Below are 19324 nucleotides of genomic sequence, written 5' to 3' on the forward strand. Positions count from 1 at the left end.
GGAATTTGAACTCAGGTCTTCCGGACTCCAGTTCTGGCATTCTGTCCTATACCTAATCAATTTTATACATTAAATACCTTTATAATCTCTTTTGGGGAGACCCTAAACTTGAACCAAACCCAAACTTTAAGTGATTTATCCCTGGGGCTCTGAAGTGGGGCCACAAAAAGTTCAAAATGAGAAGAAAAAGAGTCTGACACCACTTTTTAGAGGCCAGGGTGCCCCTAGGGCTGAGCCAAGAGCTGAGGCACCCCTTAGCAAAAGTAGACCCCTTTGACCAGCCCCAAATGCCACCACTGTCATTATATACTATTTTGCTGAACAAATATTGAACTAAGCAACTACTATTTGCTAGGTGTTAGAGGAGAAAAAGAGTTTCAATGTGACATCGATGGAGTTCATTGTCCAATAAGATACAAACACTGATAAACATAACATATTCTGTAAAATATCATAATGTGGTATACTCTAAAATGACGTGCAATGTGAGGTTTGAAAAGGGTCTTTATGACTAAGGAGGGGAGCAGGGAAGACTTCATAGAGAAGACGGCATTTGAATTGGGCTTTAAGGATGGTTAGGGATTCAAAAGATGAAAAAGCAGAGGGAGGATATTCTAGGCATAGGAAAATGTCTTTTTCCCAAGGCACAGAAATAAGTAAGTTTAGAGTGTGCTCAGTAGAAGCTAGCTAGTAGAAGTTTAGCTGGAGCATAGAGTTCACAGAGAGGCATAACATGAACTCAGGCTGGCAAACTAAGACAGAAAGGCATTTTAGGGGACTTTGAATCTCAGGCAAAGAGGTTGGAACTTACTTTGGCAGACAAAAGAGAACTACTGGAGGTTTTTAACCAGAGTAGACCCATGCATAAAGAAGATTATTCACAGAGATGGGACAAGAATCTCAAAAGTACATGTTAAAACATCCTATAGTTCTTCTTAGACATTCTCTCATTGTAATAGTTTTGGGATTTTATTCGGGAGGTGGGTAATATGAATCGTGTGTTCTATGCCAGTGGCTGGATTAAAAACTTCTATAGAGCCAGACAGGCAAGAGAACTAGTGTGGGCTAATGACAAGAGTATTTAAGTCAGACTCAGAAGACCCTGATTAGAAGGCCAGCCCTTCCCTCGTCTTCCAAGTCCTTTAAACAAACTGAGCCTGTTTCTTCATAAAATAGGCAGACCTCTCACCCTAGCAACCTCCCAATGTTGCTATGAGGATTAACTGTGATAATCTCTGTTCTGTAATAATAAAAGCTGAGAGCCATTAGAGAGGGGCAGGATGGTATAGTGGACAGGATATTGGACTTGGAGCCAAATCTTGATTCAGATACTAATGAGCTGTTTTTAGCATGAGTAAATCACTAACCTTTCCCCTCCTTCAATCCTGGACCCACTCTCTGGATCTCCCCTTGCTTGCTACCTTGGAGAAACTTCTCCTGATAGGTGACTTCTTCCTCCAGACCCCCATTTTAGCAAAGATCTCCAGCTTCTGAGAGTAAGGACTCTTACATTTTATCTTTGTCTTCTCAATACCTCATATAGTGCATGGCACCCAGTAGGCATTTAACTTTCTTTAAACTGAAATGAATTTTCTCTATTGATTTGAAAGCTGCCAAGAAGGAAGAAGGAGAGAGAATCAGCTAACTTACTTCCACCTTTTCCACTCTTTTCCATTCGGTACTGGTAGATATGCAGAGTGAATAACATATGTGAGTTTCTATGGTCGTCCTCATCACAATCTTGTTGGCTGCTCCGGCGAGAGGCAATGGCAGCGTCAAGGAAGAAGGCCGCCTTCTCGGCGGTGGGGGCTCGGAGTTCACTCTGGTTCTGGAGCTGTGAGACAGAATTCAAGAGATGAAGGAAAAAATGCAAAAGGGAACCAGGAGATGCCCAAGGTGGTCAGCTTTATCCTGGGGTAGGGGAAGGGGAAGGAAATTTCCTTCCCATTCATGTACTAGTTTAAATGTTATTATTCTATTTTCTGGATCTCACATGCATTTCAACGTGCCTCTCAGTCTGTAATCTCTTACAAGATCTGAACCCTAGGCCTATGAAATTAAGAACCTTCATAGAGCACTTTGTCTCACCCATATTACCCTTAGCTATCAATCCCTTTTTAATTCTTTGCAATCTGTTTTCTGACCTTATCACTCAACGGATTGTTCCAAAGCTAACAATGACCTTTTAATTACAAAATCTGATAGCCTTTTCTCAATACACATTTTTCTTTTTTTTTTCTTTCTTTTTTGGAGGGGGGAAGGCAGGGCAATTGGGGTTGCCAAGTGACTTGCCAAAGGTCAAACAGCTAGTAAGTGTGTCAAGTGTCTGAGGCCACATTTGAACTCAGGTCCTCCTGACTCCAGAGCCAGTGCTCTACTCAATGTGCCACCTAGCTGCCCCAGTACTCATTTTTCTTGACCTCTCTACAGCTAGGCTGAGACTAAATAGAGTACCAGACTTGTAGTCAGGAAAATCAGAGTGTGTGACCCTGGGCAAGTCACTTACCCTCTAGTTTTTTTATCTGTAATATGAGGGTAATAATAGTACCTATCTCCCAGGATTGTTATGAGGATCAAATGAGATAACATGTTTAAGGCACTTTTTGAACTTTACAGGTCTGTAGGATAGTTTATTACTATAATGATGACGACTACTATTATTACTGCTAATTCACTCCTCCAGGATATTCTCTTCTCTATGCTGTGTGTGACACTGCTCTTCTGGTTGTCTTCCAACCTGTCTGACTGCTCTGTCTCAGTCTCCTTTTCTAGATCATCATCCATAGTTGTTGTTCAGTCGTGTCTGACTCTTCATGACCTCTTTTAGGGTTTTTGTGGCAAAGATACTAAAGTAGGTTGCCGTTTCCTTCTCTAGCTCATTTTACAGATGAGAAACTGAGGCAAGCAGGATTAAGTGACTTGCCCAAGGTTATACAGCTATAAGTGTCTAAGGCTGGATTTGAACTCAAGAAGGTGAATCTTCCTGACTCTAGGTGGGTCACTTTATCCACTACACCATCTAGCTTGCACCACCCCCTGATCTGAGATGTGTTCCAAGGCTTAGCCTGTCTCTCTTTACACTCTTTCCATAAGCTCACCAGCTGCCACTGGTTCAATTGTCTTTTTTTACCCACATGACTGCCAAATCTATATAAACAGACCCAATCTCTCTCCTGACCTCTCTACTCTTCTATCACAACAGTTTATTGGATATTTCAAGTTGGATGTCCTGAAGGCATTCAGACTTAATTTTTCAAAACCATAACTCATTCTCTTTCCCCCCAAACCTACCCACTTCCAAACTTCCCTGTATTTCTCTACAACTTGTCACACAGGTTCATAACCTTTGAGTCATCTTAAACTTCTCACCCTCTCTATTTGTCCCCATTTTATGAAATGGGAGTTTTGTTGTGTAATCCTGGCTGGCTTTTGTTCACTCTGACATATCTTTTAAATGAAGCAGGTTTTTAGACCTTTTAGTCTTAATGCCCCCCCCCCAAAAAAAAACCCCACCTGTGGTATAACAGGTGTGAAAAGCAAAGGGTTCAGTGAGAAGAGCTGGCCTGTCTTATCTCTTCAGAGGACTAACAAATCATCCTATGCTGGGGGAGGGAGGAGGTGGTGATGTTTACCCATGATAACAGTTGGGATATGGCTGCATCTTCCTTCAAAGATTCCATTGTTTTGAGAAGTTACTGTAGGCTGTGAGCTACCACGACTTCAGAGTTGATAGTGTTGGTCTCCCCAAGATCGAGCACCTGGCAAGTTTTGACTAGAAAGGCTGAAGCTTTTGACTCTGTGACTTTCCCCCTATTATTTTGTTCAAACCAACTTTAAGCTTTCTTACTAAATCCAATAAGCAAAAATAAGCTGGGGTAGAAGGTTAATGCAACTGTTTAAGAGAGTTGAAAAGTGCTATTCAAATCATTTTAAGGTTAAGCTTTTTTTGATTGTTTTTAGGATTCTCAAATCATACTTGGGATATTCTCAGGAAATGACGAACCAGAATACAACACCCAGCTTATCCCCATCTCTGGAGTGAACTTACCAAGAAAAGTTAAACCCTGATTAACCAGAACCCTTAAATATGATCGTTTTTCCTCCACTCCACTTTACATAGGCAAGAAAGCTAATATCACCAAACAAAACAAAACAATTCCCAGGATGTGTCCAGGGACTGCCATAAATTCTATCTAATCTCCACTTTCTGCTGCTATAACTACACTATCCTTCAAAAAGAATCAGTAATCATAATATGACCCTGAAGCAATCTCAATTATCTAAGAAAGATTCATTTATGTGAACTATATTGTAATCAATTACTAAGGCAGGGAAGTAGACATACATTTTAAGAAAAAAAAATTCTGTAAGTGTTGAAACCAAGAGGGTTTATTGCTTGACATTCGGTTAACCGGAAAATCCAATTAAACCAAGTACCTTGAGTTTGCCAGTGAATTGAGGTTTTACTATACTTGAAAGCTCAAGAAGGCTCTGAACAAGTATTACTGCTAAAATGGTACAGACTCTATCACATTAAAAACAACCAACTGTCTTCTCAATTTTCCTCCTCCTAAATTTCTTATTTTTCCCCATTCATTTAGGCTTGAAACCTGAGTTCTTCCCTGTCCCTCAGCCTCCATATCCAATCAATTGCCAAGGCTTACCAAGGTCATTAAGGACCTATCATTTGCAGCTCTCCTGTCTTCTGTCTTCCTATGGCACTAAGCATAGTCCATGTCCACTCACCTCTTACCTGGACCGTAGAATCGCCTCCCACCTGGTTGTCATCCTAACTTCATTTTACCCTTCACCAATCTGTTCTATGAAAGCCTTCCAAAGCAATTTTCCCAATACATGGATTTCAGATCATTCCATTGCTCAAAAACTGTCAGTGGCTCCCTAGTGTCCAAAGAAAATATGAACTCCTGAGCAGCATTCAAAATCCTCCACACCTTGGCCTCAACCTGCATTTCCTGCATTATTTCATGGCACTCCTCTTAACATACTCTTTAGTCAAACTACACTACTCAATTTAAAAAAAACAAATTAAACAATTTAAAAAAACCCCCAAACTGCACCACTCATTGTTCTCAAATTCTGCCCTATTCTATCCTGTTTCCTTGTCCTTGTTACTCCATCCCTTAGGTGAGTGGGATGGGTCCTCACTATTACTATCTCTGTCTTCCATAGTTGATGCTTTGGTCCAAGTTGATAACGGAGTCATTTTTTTTTAAAGAAATGCATGCATATGTCAACCTGATTACCTCATTAAAGAGAGGAGGCTCTTCAATTGGCAAATTGAGTATGGTCACAAGGTTTCAGTTTGTTGGAAATGCATCAGGGAGCTCCAGGGACTTGCCTTTGCTACACTGTTAGGGTGGTCAGAGAGAAAAGCGAGCCCCTTGGGGGGCTCTGGAAGGGAACTGGAGCTATTCTTGGCTTCCCCAGGTCTGGCAATTACGTCTTGGCTCTAATTACAAAGTGGTTATTAGTTCTTCCTACAGCAATACCAATCGTGTTCTAGGCTAGTGCCAGGAACATAGTTTATGAAGCTATAAATGGCCATGGCATTGGCTGCAGCTATTTGTGCCATGCTATGAATATTTCAGTTTGTTGTTAAACAAAAGAAGAATCATATTTTTTGGAAAAGTCTGTTTGGGGGTGGGTGGGTGGGAAGAGAAGGTGAATTAAACTTGCCCTCAGCATTCCAACAATTGTAGTCCCTGCTCATTGTCAGTGAGATTTAAGGTACAAATATTTAGGTTAGTGGAGCAGATGGCCCCACAGCTGCAGGCTATAAAGTTCCAGGCCACTTTAAAGTAAACACTTCTAACCCTATCCAGTTTACACTTTGAGTAATTCATGGGTGGAAGTGCCCCTGAGTCTCCAAGGTGGAGATCAACCTCCCACCCTGGGCAGGGGGAAGCTCCAGGCTCAGTCACCTGCATGCCACAGATGGGATCTTCACAAAGATACACGCCAGGGGACTGGCCATCCTGTAGACTGCCTGTGGCCACCTCTGACAGCAGGTCCCGCAGGTTCTCTTCCTTCCCCCACACTTCAACAGCAGAGATCCGGACCGAGAAACGGGCTCCTGTCTTCTCTTTGCGTTCGTTAATCAGCTTGAAGAGCCAGGAGATGGCACAGGGGATGATGCCAAGGTTCTGCATGGAATCATCCTTTCCAATCATGGTATAGGATTTTCCTGTGCAGAGCAGAGAGACAGAGAGAGATGAGACCAACTTGAGAATTTAAGGAAGGCCACCACCCATCTACTCTTCTTGAAAGAGAAGCTTCATTTTAAGAGGACTGGGAAATGTAGTGAGATATTTAGGGCAGGGGGGAAGAAAAGGTGACTGTTGGGCAGGAGGAAGGAGGAGAAGAAGGAAGCCAAAATGATGAGGGGAACAAAAACAAGAGATAGGAGGAAAAAGTGAAGTGTTTTACGTCTCTAGAATATTTGGAGTGGTTGCCAAAGAGAAAATTCCCAGTTCCATTTATAAAACGGCTTCCATAAGGAACACAAGGGCACAGACAAATGATAAAATTTAACCCCAAGTTCCTAAACTACTATACACGATGTGACAGTTTCTGTATTGCTTCACAAAGAGGAGAGAGACAGAACTCCCAAGCCAGCCATCACCATTACAATCCTCTTTATAGCCACCCCAAAGATTAAACGAACCTATTTACACTTTACATCCTTACTCCTGTTAAATGTGGTGTATATTTTAACAGCACAAGCATTTTCTATAAAAATCAGGATCTATTCTTTGATGAGAGATCAAGAAGGGAGAAAAGGGAGGGCAGATGTAGCCCAAAGATGAAGGGGGTTTTTCATCTAGGGCTGGAATTCATGCCTGCCTAAGCCCTCCCAGATCCTCACTGCTGGTGTGGAAGGGGTCCTGGATACGTGTCTTGGGACTCCTAACAGCACTCCAGTGAGCATCTGTCCACTCCCCAAATCACCACCCAACTGAGCACGGCTAGTATGGCCTGGTGAACAGATGGTGGCAAGTCAGGATTAATGAGGCATTGCCAAGAAAAATTGTCTCGTGTGCCAGTGTCCAAGATTTAAGTAAGGTATGAGTCTGTGGAGCTTCCGTTTCAGTTTTCTTGTTTCCTTCAGGTTTGATAACTGTTATAAGGAAAGGGATATGTACCCTTGAATGGCATAGAAGGGTAGGAGAAGGACATTTGGTACTTCAAGTCAAGAAGCAAGTGTCAGGAACTGTGCTAAATGCTGGGAACACAAATATAAACAAAAAGAAAGACAATCCTTGCCCTCAAGAGGGTGAGGGAGAGAGAAGGTAGGAAGAGAGCTCACAGAGGAATGAAGGAGTGAACATGGCAAGCCTGGGTACCTTCCTTAAAATGGAGGTTACTGGAGGAAACTCTCTTAATTTTGAACCTTTGTGCCCTCTCAATGTCCATGGGACGCTCCTGTTAGAAAATACTTAAACCTGGATGTTCGGCATACTCTGGTTGCTCTGTAGTCAGAGAACATCAAAAGGGCTAGATTGTCCCTGTGTATTCCAGGAGCCTGTTGACGAAGGAAAGGGCTAAATAAACTGGGATGGGTGGGAATGGGGGTGTTCCTCCAGCTTTCATGTCTACATATTGTCGATGTAAAGAGTAAAAGGTTTAATTTGCTTTCCTGGTAACTCTCCTCCTCAGAAAATGTGCAATGTTTTGTTTATTTCCTGGGCTGATCTTTAATCTAGTATAATAGGGGATAACTGAGTTCAGAGTTATGCCTGGATTCCAGTAAATCATTTGATGAAATCTCTCATAACAGGCCTGCTGACAAGATGAGGAGAACATAGTCTACAGGCAGTTAGATAGATTCCAAACTGGCTAAATGATCAGACCCAAAGAGAAATAACTAATGGGTCAATGTCACCTTGGAGGGAGGTCCATAATGGAAGGTCCTAGGATTTTGTGCTTGGCCCTACACTGTTTTCCATTTTTATTGATGACATGGGTGAAAGTAGAGATGACATGCTTATCAAATTTGCAGATTACATAAATCTGGGAAGGATAGTTAACACTTTGGATGACAAGGCTCCTAAAAAAGACCCAACACAATAGAACAGTGAGTCAAATCTCATAAGATGAAATTTAATAGGAATAAGTGCAAAACCTTCCACTTGAGTTTAAAAAAAAAACAACTTCTTAAGTACAGGAAATGGAAGAAGAGAAAATAAAGAATTATCATTACTGTTTTTTTTTTGTTTTTCCACCTCTCGTACTATTTTAACATTGGCCACTTTTCATAGTTGTAGAGTGGATTCCTATTATGCCAGGTGTTGGCCTCTAAGGTGACTTCCAGCTCCAATATTTTGTGATTATTACACCAGAAGTCCTTTCCTTGCTAAAGGGATTAGCAACCTATGATGAATTACAATATTTAAAATCAGATTGCTAGTCAATGCGAAACCTTAATAAAAGCCAGTGAAAGGCATTTCCAGGCTCTCTCCCATTATGGTTTCTGAGTGATCAATTTCCACTCTTGTGCTAGAATGATGATTATAGGAAGACTCCAATAGGCAACACTGACCAAGGAAATGAATACTGACCAAGCTTGGCATGACCAAAACAGAACACACAGCCATCGGCTCCATTGACCACGGACTGGATCACCTCTGCCACAGTTCCAGCACACACTTCAGCCTGTAATAAGCACAGCAGGAAAAGTGAGGGCATAATGCAGTGATACTGACCACATCACCATTTACAATGAATATATAAGATGATGAGGCAAGTTGTGGTACATGAGTATAATGGAGTAACACTTGCACACAAGAAATGGTGAAAGTGATGACTACAGAGAATCAAGGGAAGACATGAACTGATGAAAGCCGTCCCCCATCCCTAGAGCACCATCCCTACTCCCCTCTGGCTTCCTTTAAGTCCCAACTAAAATCCCATGTTCTACAGGAAGTCTTTCCCAACCTCTGTCAACCCCTGAGCCTTCCCTCTATTAATTATTTCCTATTCATCCTGTACATAGCTTGCTTTGTATATACTTGTTTGCACGTTGGCTCCCAAATTAGATTGTAAGCTCCTTGAAGGCAGGGACTGTCTTTTGCCCCTTTGTGTCCCCAGCACTTAGCACAGTGCCTGGCACAGAGTAGGTACTTAATAAATATTTATTGATTGAGGATTGAAATACGCAGAATCAGGAAAACAACATATACAATGACTTGTTCAGTTGTACAGTCTCGTCCCCATGGACCATGCTCAGCAAAGATACTAGAGTAGTTTTGCCACTTTTTTCCAGTATTAAGACAAAGATTAAATGACTTGCCCAGGGTCACACAACGAGTAAGTGTCTGAGGCTGAATTTTAACTCTTCCTGACTCCAGGCCCAGCTCCCCATCTACCCGACCACCTAGATACTTATTGAATGACTACAACAACGTAAACAGAAAGAACAACAAGCTATCAAAAGTGATTGCAATGAAATGATAATGCCCAAGTGGGGTCCCAAAGAAGAGAGATGAAAATGCATTCTCTCCCCCTTCTTTGAAGAGGTAGGGGGTGCTATCGGTGTAGAACAATGCCTATAATGTCCAACTTTTTCAATGTGTTGTTCTGCTGAATTTTCCACCTCCATTCCCTTTTAATTTTGTATTGTAAGGGATGATTCTCTGGGAGGGAGAGGAGGGAGGGTTATGTTGGGGAAAATAGGTGGTGTAAAAACCAAACAGAACAACAAAAATTTATTTGAAAATATGTATAAATAAGCATGATCTCATTATACTGTTATCCTCAGTTACTCACTCCCAGTTGTCTGGATTCTGCTTCCAAAGAATTCTTGAATCTGTTTAAAATCCTACTGGAATCTTTCTCTTGCATTATAGGACATGATGCATGTTAACACAGATGAACTCCAAACCGACTTCCTATTAGCATATTTCTACAGGACTTTCATGTCTATATCCCCAGTGTTTAGTATGGTGTCTTCCTAGTACAAAGTAGGTATATAATAGGTATTCGTCAAACTAAATTGAGTTGACCTGTGAAGCAGGCAGTATCAGCCTTAAGGAATACCCCATCTTGTAGCATTAGACTGAACTGTGTGTGCATTGTACCCCGATCACAATTCTGTACCCCTCCCCTGTAATAATATTTTATGCAAATGGTTCTGCCAGCACTAACCAAATAAGAAATCCCTTAATCTCTATACTTTAGCAGCTAGATGGCATAGTGGATAGAATACTAGCCCTGGAATCAGGAAGTCCTGAGTTCAAATCTGACTTCACATGATTCCTAGCTGTGTGACCCCAGGCAAGTCACTTAATCCTGTTTGCCTCAGTTTCCTTATCTGTAAAATGAGCTGAGAAGGAAATGGCAAACCACTCCAGTATCTTTGCCAAGAAAACCCCCAAAAGGACCACAAAGAGTTGTTTAGACATGACTGAAATGACTGAATAACAGCAACAACCTCTATACTGCTCCTAGGTTCCATTTCCTCGTCTATGAAATGGGAAGGTTGGATGAAATGACCCCTGAGGTCCCTTCCAATTCTTTATCTATGATCCTAAAACCTAGGGTCCAAAATTTCTTTTCTCGAACTGTCACCCATTCTGAGTCTCACAGTTAATAGCTAGTGTCTATATAGTGCCTACTAGGTGTCAGGCACTGTGCTAAGGATTTCACAAATATCATCTCATTTGATCCTCACAACAACCCTGGAAGGTAGGTGCCCCGTTTTAAAGGTCAGGAAACGGAGGTAAATAAAAGCAAAGTGACTCGCCCAAGACCAGACACCTAATAAGTGTCTGAGGCCGTATTGGAACAGAGGTCTTCCTGAGTTCAGGGGCAGCGCTCTTTCCACTGTAGCTGTCCATTTTACAGATGAAGAAACTGAGGCCAAACAGGTGAAGTGACTTGCTCAGAGCCACGCATAAATAGTAAGTGCCTGAAGCTGAATTTGAATTCAAGTCCTACTGACTCTGGGTCCAGGATGCTATCTAATAGATTAGATAAGACATTTAATATTTCAGTTGACTCACCTACAGTGTGGGTATGGTCACACTTTGTTGTGGATTCATGCAATGGTATTTCTGAAGTTGTATAGGCTCACATTCTAATAAAGGAAATAAATTCTGAAAAATAATCTAGTTTTGGTAGAAGCAGGAGATTTGTGGCATCTGCAGAATAATGACAGTGACTGCTAACATTTATCTAACACTTTAAGGATGGTAAAGGTGCTTTACATATTGTAACTAATTTGATCCTCACAACAACCCTGGGAGGTAAGTTATGTTCGCTTTACAGATGAGGAAACTGAGGCAGAGAGGTTAAGTGACTTAGGGTTAAACAGCTAGTTAATATCTGAAGCAGGATTTGAACTCTTCTTCCAGATTCCAAGTCCAAACCGACATGCCTGCACGACATATGGCTCTGAGTCCTTTCTCTTTGCCAATCCCTGTCTCTCGCTTTTTCCAAAATGGAGCCCTCCCTTTGTTCTACATGCTCTCAACACTTATAGAAACAATCCAGACACTATTAATTGGGGCTTGTTTGCGTATTACATGATAAGTGTTCTTCAGTCATTCATGCATGTGTGCTCTCTAACTAGGTGATAAATGTCTTCATTAAGGAGCTGAGTCTTCCATGTTTCTGCATAGCCTTCCCATCTTCCCCTCCCTCCTTCCTCCGCCAAGCCAAGCTCTAACTCCTAATACAGACCTGGGCAAACAACAGGTACTAAGGATTGGTATTGACTGCTTTGGAAACTCAGAGAAATCTCTCCAGATGGTGTCTGGATCATTACCAATAGCAGGACGATGGCATGATTCACCCAGTCCCAAGGTTCTCATTTCTCTGCTTCAAGACTGGATTCTGAGCAGCACTGAAACATTCCTTGCCTGTACAAATATCCCTCACTGACTTACTATAATCACAGCAACGTGTCTCCCAGTGGGAACCTGAAAAACCAACAGCCTTGGCAATGAATAAAGTTATTCAGCTCAAGGATGTTGGCGGCACAAGGATTCTAAGTATTCCAAAATCCAAATTTCCCCCAAACTGAAAGGGGAGGTAGAAAACGGATACACACACATTTCTGACAACTACCACTTGTGTTTGTGGTTCCTCTCATGCAGACAGGACTGTAATACGAGGTGTTCTCTCCCCCGCCTCCTCAAGATCCTACCCCCACCTAGAGTGACTGGCTTCTCTGAAATTGGGGTGTGGTTCCTTTCCAGTGCCAAGCCCTTTGTTCATTGAAGCTACTAGGATTTGTGGTGGAAAGGAGGGAAGAATCACTGGATCACAGAAGGGACTTCCCAGGTCATCTAATTCAGCCCCTCGTTTGAGATCCAGAGAAGAAGAAGGACTTGCCCAAGGTCACACAATAAAGAGCAGAGCTGCAGTTTAAACTCAAGTCTTCTGACTCCAGCCTTTCTTGTCTTTTCTTTCACAGGTCTTCTCTGAGGGCTTCTAACTTTGGAGTTGGTAGAAGCAGCTTGGTGGTGCAGTTGAGAGAAGACTGTACTTGTATTCAATATGACCTGAGTTCAAATCTGGCCTCAGACACTTATGAGCTATGTAACCCTGGGCAAGTCACTTAACCTCTCTGTTTCCTCATCTGTATAATGGTGATAATAATAGCACCTAACTCCTAGAGTTTTGAGGATCAAATGAGAGAACATGTGTAAATATTTGTAAACCTTTAAGTGATAAATGATACTATTATTATCATTATTATTCCTCGTCACAGAAGAAAACAGTCATAAACAGCTACCTGATTGTAGCTTATAGGTATAAATGCCTTAGCTGTAGGATCACAAGATAATACATTTACAGCTGAAAGAGACATCAGACATCGAGTCAAACCTATTTGGTTTAAAGATGAGGAAACTGAGGCCCAGAGAAGTTAAGTGACTTGGCCAGGGTCACATCACCTGGCCATCATCTCTATCTCCCTCCCACTGGAACCCTGGACTCTATCCCTGGGATGCCAGACTCTGCTAGGTGAGCAATCACCTTCTCTTGCCCCAAACCAAGCCATCGCCACACCATGCATTCTTAGTCTCCTTTCTGGAGCCCCTTTCATGTGTTGTCTCCCCTTGCTGGAATGTAAGCTCCTTGAGGGCAACAATTGCCCTTGTATATGAATCCTCAGTACTTAGCATAGTACGTGGCTCATAGTAAGCACTCACTAAGTGATTTATCTATCTATCTATCATCTATCTATTTTTCTATCTTTCTATCCTTCCAGCCACAAAGTGATTGACCTGACCACATGGCCTGACAAGGCCTTAGAATGGTAATATGAATATCAAATTTAAAAAAATCCACCCAGATACCAAGGAACATCATCCTGAGAATGACCTGTTCCTTCCCACCTTTGGGTCTTTGTTCATGTTGTTTCCTCAGACAGAATGCCCTTATTCATAATTCATATCATGTGTCAAAATCCTGTCTATCCTTCAAAGCCCACATAAGCATGACCCTTCTCAGGAAGCCTTCCTTGATCCTCTCGGGCAGGAGCAATCCTTTCTATGGTCCCATGCCAATTTTTCTAGAGCACTCTTGGAACTGATCTCTTTCTGCCTTGCATCATAGTTATTTGTGTACACTTCTTATCTTTCTTACTAGATTGCAATTCAATTTCACAAATATTTATTAAGCTCTTGCTATGTGTAAGAGCAGAGAAGCAGGCTGGCCTAGTGGGTAGAAAACTGGCCTCAGAACCAAGAAGACCTAGCTTCAAGGCTTGTTTCTAACCTATACTGACCATGAGACCCCCTAGGTAAGCCATTTAATTCTCGGAACCTCAGTTATCTAAGACTCTGATTGCAGAGAAGGTATTGACCTGCATTGGTAGAGGTGAATTTCATCAACCAGGAAGTCATCTTCATCAATCAAATCAGAGGTGTGGTCCCTATCCCTATTCTTATGTATAAGGGACTGTGCTAAAGACTGAGGCTATGAAGACTATAAAAAATAAATGTCAGAGGCAGGATTTTAACTTGAGTCTTCCTTATTCCAGGTTTGACACTACATGAGAACATGAATGGAAAAGCTTTAGCCATAACAACTGCTAGAAAGGACTATGAATTGTACCTTCTCTCAGTTCCTAAGAGTTAAAGACTCCTTAAAGAGATTCAACTCAAATATGATTCAAATTCACTTGCTCAGTTTCTACTCAGGATCGTGTGCCAGGAATACAAAGAGGAAGAAAAGATGATACAAAATCTTTTATGATGTATCAGAAAGATGATACAAAAATGGCATTGACTCCAATCTGAAAGATTTTCCTACGTACTACATGAGCGGTGGTGGGGAATATAACATATACAAAGACAAGCATGATGGGACAAAGGCAAGCTTTGAGAAGGGAGAGCTTCCTTTGAGATTGCACTCCATCTTGGGAGGGGAAGGAGGGGGAGAAAATTTGGAACTCAAAATCTTGTGGAAGTGAATGTTGAAAACTAATAATAAATTTTTAAAAAATAATCATAACAGTAGTTATCTCACACAGGGTCCTTGTTAGGATCAAATGAGACAATATGTAAAGAACACTTTGCAAACCCTAAAGTACAATATAAATGATAGCTATTGTTATTATCTTTCTTCTTTCCTTACTTGTGATCCGATTGGCGGATACAATCAAGCTAGGAGTAATAACCAATACAGTGCAAGCCAATAAGAATTCAAAAAGATCTTGACAGTTTACAACTTTGGAATGAATCAAATAAGGTGAACTCTCATGTGGATAAATGTAAAACTTCATACCTGGACTCAAAAATTACTTTGTAAGTATACGACGTTAGATATCAGTGCATCTGAAAAAGATCTGTGATTCTTAGTGGATTAAAAGCTCAATACACAACAAAGGCAGGAAAGCAAGTATGATTTTAGGTTGCACTGAGACACAGAGCTTGCAGGTATAATATATGATCATCTCACTGTACTCTGCCCAGGTCTAGGGTATTGTGTTCAATTCTGGGCACCATAGTTTAGGAATAACGTGGGTAAGCTGGAGCATGTATAGAAGACAGCAACCAAGATGGTGAAGGACCTTCAAACCATCTCCTATGAGGGAGAAATCTTTTGGAAGAATTGTGGAAAGTTAGCTGGGAGAAGACTTGGGGTTATGGAGGCAGGAAGCATGGGATTGAAATGCTACCTATCATTGAGTATTTGAAAGATTATCAGGAGGAAGAAGGAATTGATTTATTCTTCTTGTTCCCTGAGGACAGAAGTGGGAAGAAAGGGGAGAAGCTTCAAAAAGAAAAATTTGGGCTTTAATGTAGGGAAAAACTTCCTAACAATTAGAGCTATGCAACAGTGTAATGGACTGTTTGGGGAGGTAGTGAGTTCCACATCACTGGAGGCGTTTAAGGATGGAGGCTTTAAAGCTGGATGAGTGCTCTTAAGGGACTTTATAAAGGAGATTCTTGTCCTTTGGAGAGTTGGATAGGGTGACTTCTGAGGTCCCTTCCACCTCTGAAATTGTGTGAAGTTATACACATGTATAAAATAAGGGAGTGAACATATATACGTGTGTATATATATATATCTATATACACACATATTTATATAATAAGAGAATGAACATGCATAGGTACATGTATACATGTTTATATGAGAATGAACATATATAATATATATATGAGAATACACTATATATAGTTTATATATAAAGTAAAAGAATGAATATATACATATATTTTATATATAAGAGATGAACGTGTACAGTATATATATAAGAGAATGAATATGTATATACACTATATGTATATATGTGTGGATAGATCTACAGACAGATAGATAGTACTGATATTAACACATATCCCTATTTGGGTTTGCCATTTCTTGTAAATATCAGTAGCTTATAAAATGCTTCCATTTTTATATACATTATCTTGCCTGATCCTCCCAGCAATCTTGTGGGGCAACCAGGACAGGGTTTATTACACTATATTTATTTACTATCCTATATTTACAGATGAGAAAACTGAGTCTTGCAGAGGTGTGGTGACTTTACCAAGGTCACAAAGGTAGTCAGTGGCATGGACAGGACACAAACTTAGAGGCAAGTAGGTGGTGCAGTGGTTAGAGAGTTGGACCTGGAGTCAGAAACACCTGAAGTCAAATATCAGTTCAGATAATTCACCTGGTAGTCAATAGAAATACACACTCAGCTCATGTTTTATAACTCACATTTATATTCATAGTCTCAGAGCTGAGCCAGGATGGAAAGAGGCAGGGTAGCCCTATGAGTAGTAGCAACATTACCATTCCCATTTTACTAATGAGAAAATTGAGACCCAGAGAGGTTCAATAATTTATCCAAGGACACACAGTAGGCTATGGCACAGCTAGCACTCCAACCCAAGCCTACTAATTTAAAAACAAAATGAAATCTTTTTTTTTTTTTTGGATCAGCCAAGCCCCAGTAAAATATGTGCTGTTGTGGGTGAACACTGATAAAAAACAGGAGGTATAAACAAAGATAAGCAGTAAAAATGGCTCTTTTTCCTTGAATAACTCTAAAACTTATTAATAGCCACTGTTTAATTTAAGCTGCGCTCCAGAGTTCTTTTAACTTATGGAAATTTGTCTCTGGAAAAGTTTTAGCGGTGCTAATTAAATTGTTCATTAGTCTTTTATTAGACTCCACATCAGGTTTAGATTACTGAGCCCACAGGGTGGTACCACACACACACACACACACACACACACACACACACGCACACATACAGACAATGGAGAAAGAAACCTTGGGATGTATGCATACAGTGAGTACTGCATCTTCTCAGGAGAAACTCTTCAGGGAAATCACATGTGAGGGATACTCAGCTTTTTAATTAATGGATCCTGTAATACAGGGCTGCCTGTGGAAGCACTCCTGAACCACACCGTAGAAGGCATGATCAGGAGTCTCTAACTGGAAATGAAAGACATTGCTGTACATGATTCCTGTGCTGCACTGAAATTCAAGGGAAGAGCAAATCATCTAGCAGTAATGATGTCAATACCACCGCTTCTTATCTGTATGGCACCTAATAGTTTATGAAATGCTTCCACTTTTATATACATTGTCTTGCCTGATCCTTACAGCAACCTTGTGGGGCAACTAGGACAGGGTTTATTACCCTATATTTATTTATTATCCTATATTTACAGATGAGAAAACTGAGTCTTGCAGAGGTGTGGTGACTTTACCAAGGTCATAAAGGTAGTCAGTGGCATGGACAGGACAAAAACTTAGAGGCAAGTAGGTGGTACAGTGGTTAGAGAGTTGGACCTGGAGTCAGAAACACCTGAAGTCAAATCCAGTTTCAGACACCTAAGTCATTTAACCTGTTTCCTCAGCTGTAAAATGGGGATGCTATTGGCACCTACCTCAGGGTTGTTGTGAGGATCAAATGAGATGATTTGTAAAGCACTCAGCAGAGTGCCAAGCACATAGTAGGTGCTTAACAATTTAAAAAAATGACAACAACAAGCACTAACCATGTGACTTTGCTATTTCATTTTCGTCACTGATCCCAGGAAAGTAAGCCATGTTCCTCCTCCTATTGGCTTCAGATAGCAGTACTACTAGTAGACAGACCAGCTCACTGAAGTACCCCATGAGACCATATTCCCTACTGGTTTGTGTGCTTCAATCGATCAATAAGCATTTAGTAAGCACCTTCCCAGTGCCCGATCCCAGCCTAGAAACTGGGGGAAGGGAACAAACATTTACTATGTGCCAGACAATTTACAAATATTATCTCATTTGATCCAGGCCTAAAAAGACAAAAGCAAAAATAGTTCCTGACCTCAAGGAGCTTATAATCGCTAAGGAAGACATGTACACAAATATCTTACTACAAAATATATGCAAAATAAACACGTGGCAAGATTTTGGAGGGGAAGGCCCCTGATAAAACAAATGAACAAAACAAACAAACCTATGGTAACAGCCACAGTCTCCATCACAGTTTTCCTAGCATGAGAAGGAAAGGACCACCTACCTGAGATGCATCCTGGGGGAAAACAGCATCAAAGGCAAACATCTTCGGTGGAACCTGGCTGCCTCTCTTTTGAAAGGTGTTCTGCCCTCCACAAGTCAAGGGGTCATAGAGGGTGATTTGCTTCTTCCTTGGATCCACCTTCAAAAAGGAGCTGGATTCTGAGGTGTCCCTAGCAAGGGTGGAGCAGATGCGAACCATGACCTTTACCTAAGAAGAAACGCACAGAAAGGAAGTTTGGATTAAGGTAGCCAGATAGTTTATGGCAGAAGAAACCCCATACACTGTATCCCTGAAGGTTCCTGGTGCCCTTGGACTTTCCAATGATAAATTACAATGAACTTCACCATGTATTAGGAATATAATCCTCAACGAGCCATGGGAGGAAAAAATAGTGTATTTATAATTACCAGGTAGCACATGTTGATGACTCTATTACTTTGATACAGAGGTGGTGCATCACTTTCTTTGTCTTGCTATTAATATAAATTGAAAATTAACTGCACCCTGGTGGCCCAATTAAGTAGATGAAAAGGTAATCTGGGCTGCCAAGCTCTCAGGGCCGGTGTGGCTCCCATGAAACTTGAAGATCAATAAACCCAGAACATAAAAGTTAGCTCTGTAATTTAGTCCTTGCTTGCTCACATCAAGACTCTTACAGACGAAACCCACAGTTATTAGTGTCATCATTAACGGACTGTGAAATGGCCTGGTTTTAATGGTCAGCATTTGAAATGTGCTCAGAGGACCAGCAATGATAAAGAATTTGTTTGAAATATGGTATTTTAGGATCCATTAGATAAGTGTGTAATGAGTGGATATTTTCAGAACCAGGCACATCTCTGTTGGAAATGGGAGATAAAACTTGCCTTTGACTCAATTTTAATAGTTTAGCTTGAAAGGATTTTAAAGGTCAACTAGTTCAGCTTCTTCATTTTACAGATAAGAGACAAGAGATTTCAAGGGTTAAGTGACTTTTCTAAGGTCACATGTCTAGTCAGTGACAGAACCTGGAACCAGATTCCCAACATTCAGCCCCAAGAACTTTTTGCCAGATTATAATGCTGTCCCAAATAGCAGGAGAACCCTATTGTGTAGGCTAGGAATGATGACTGCCTCTCATTGAATGATAGAACCTCAGTCTGGAAGCTGGCCTTAAAAAACTGTCTAGTTTGACCCCTACCTGATCAGGTGTCCCTTCTTCATTGTCCCTTAAAATCGGTTATCCATCCTTGAACACCTCCAATGATGGAGAAGCCACTGCCTCCTGGGGCAGCCCACTCCACCTTCAGGTGGTTCTAATTGTCAGTATGTTTTTCCATATATGGAACTAAAATTTG

The 19324-nt window shown here is 41.1% G+C and overlaps 1 protein-coding gene across 1 annotated transcript in view; it reads right to left on the reverse strand.

Moving 5' to 3' along the window:
- The window catches only part of KIF26B (kinesin family member 26B), a 599749-nt gene that overhangs the window by 88483 nt on the left and 491942 nt on the right, over positions 1–19324 (reverse strand). Inside the window, exons 6-9 of the mRNA XM_036756209.1 lie at positions 17988–18194; positions 8580–8673; positions 5943–6205; positions 1651–1834 (exon numbers count right to left, since the gene is read on the reverse strand). Of these exons, the coding sequence (XP_036612104.1) occupies positions 1651–1834; positions 5943–6205; positions 8580–8673; positions 17988–18194 (748 nt within the window). The remainder of the gene's footprint in view (positions 1–1650; positions 1835–5942; positions 6206–8579; positions 8674–17987; positions 18195–19324) is intronic.

This window comes from Trichosurus vulpecula, chromosome 4, assembly GCF_011100635.1.
Source record: "Trichosurus vulpecula isolate mTriVul1 chromosome 4, mTriVul1.pri, whole genome shotgun sequence".
Classification (NCBI taxonomy): domain Eukaryota; kingdom Metazoa; phylum Chordata; class Mammalia; order Diprotodontia; family Phalangeridae; genus Trichosurus; species Trichosurus vulpecula.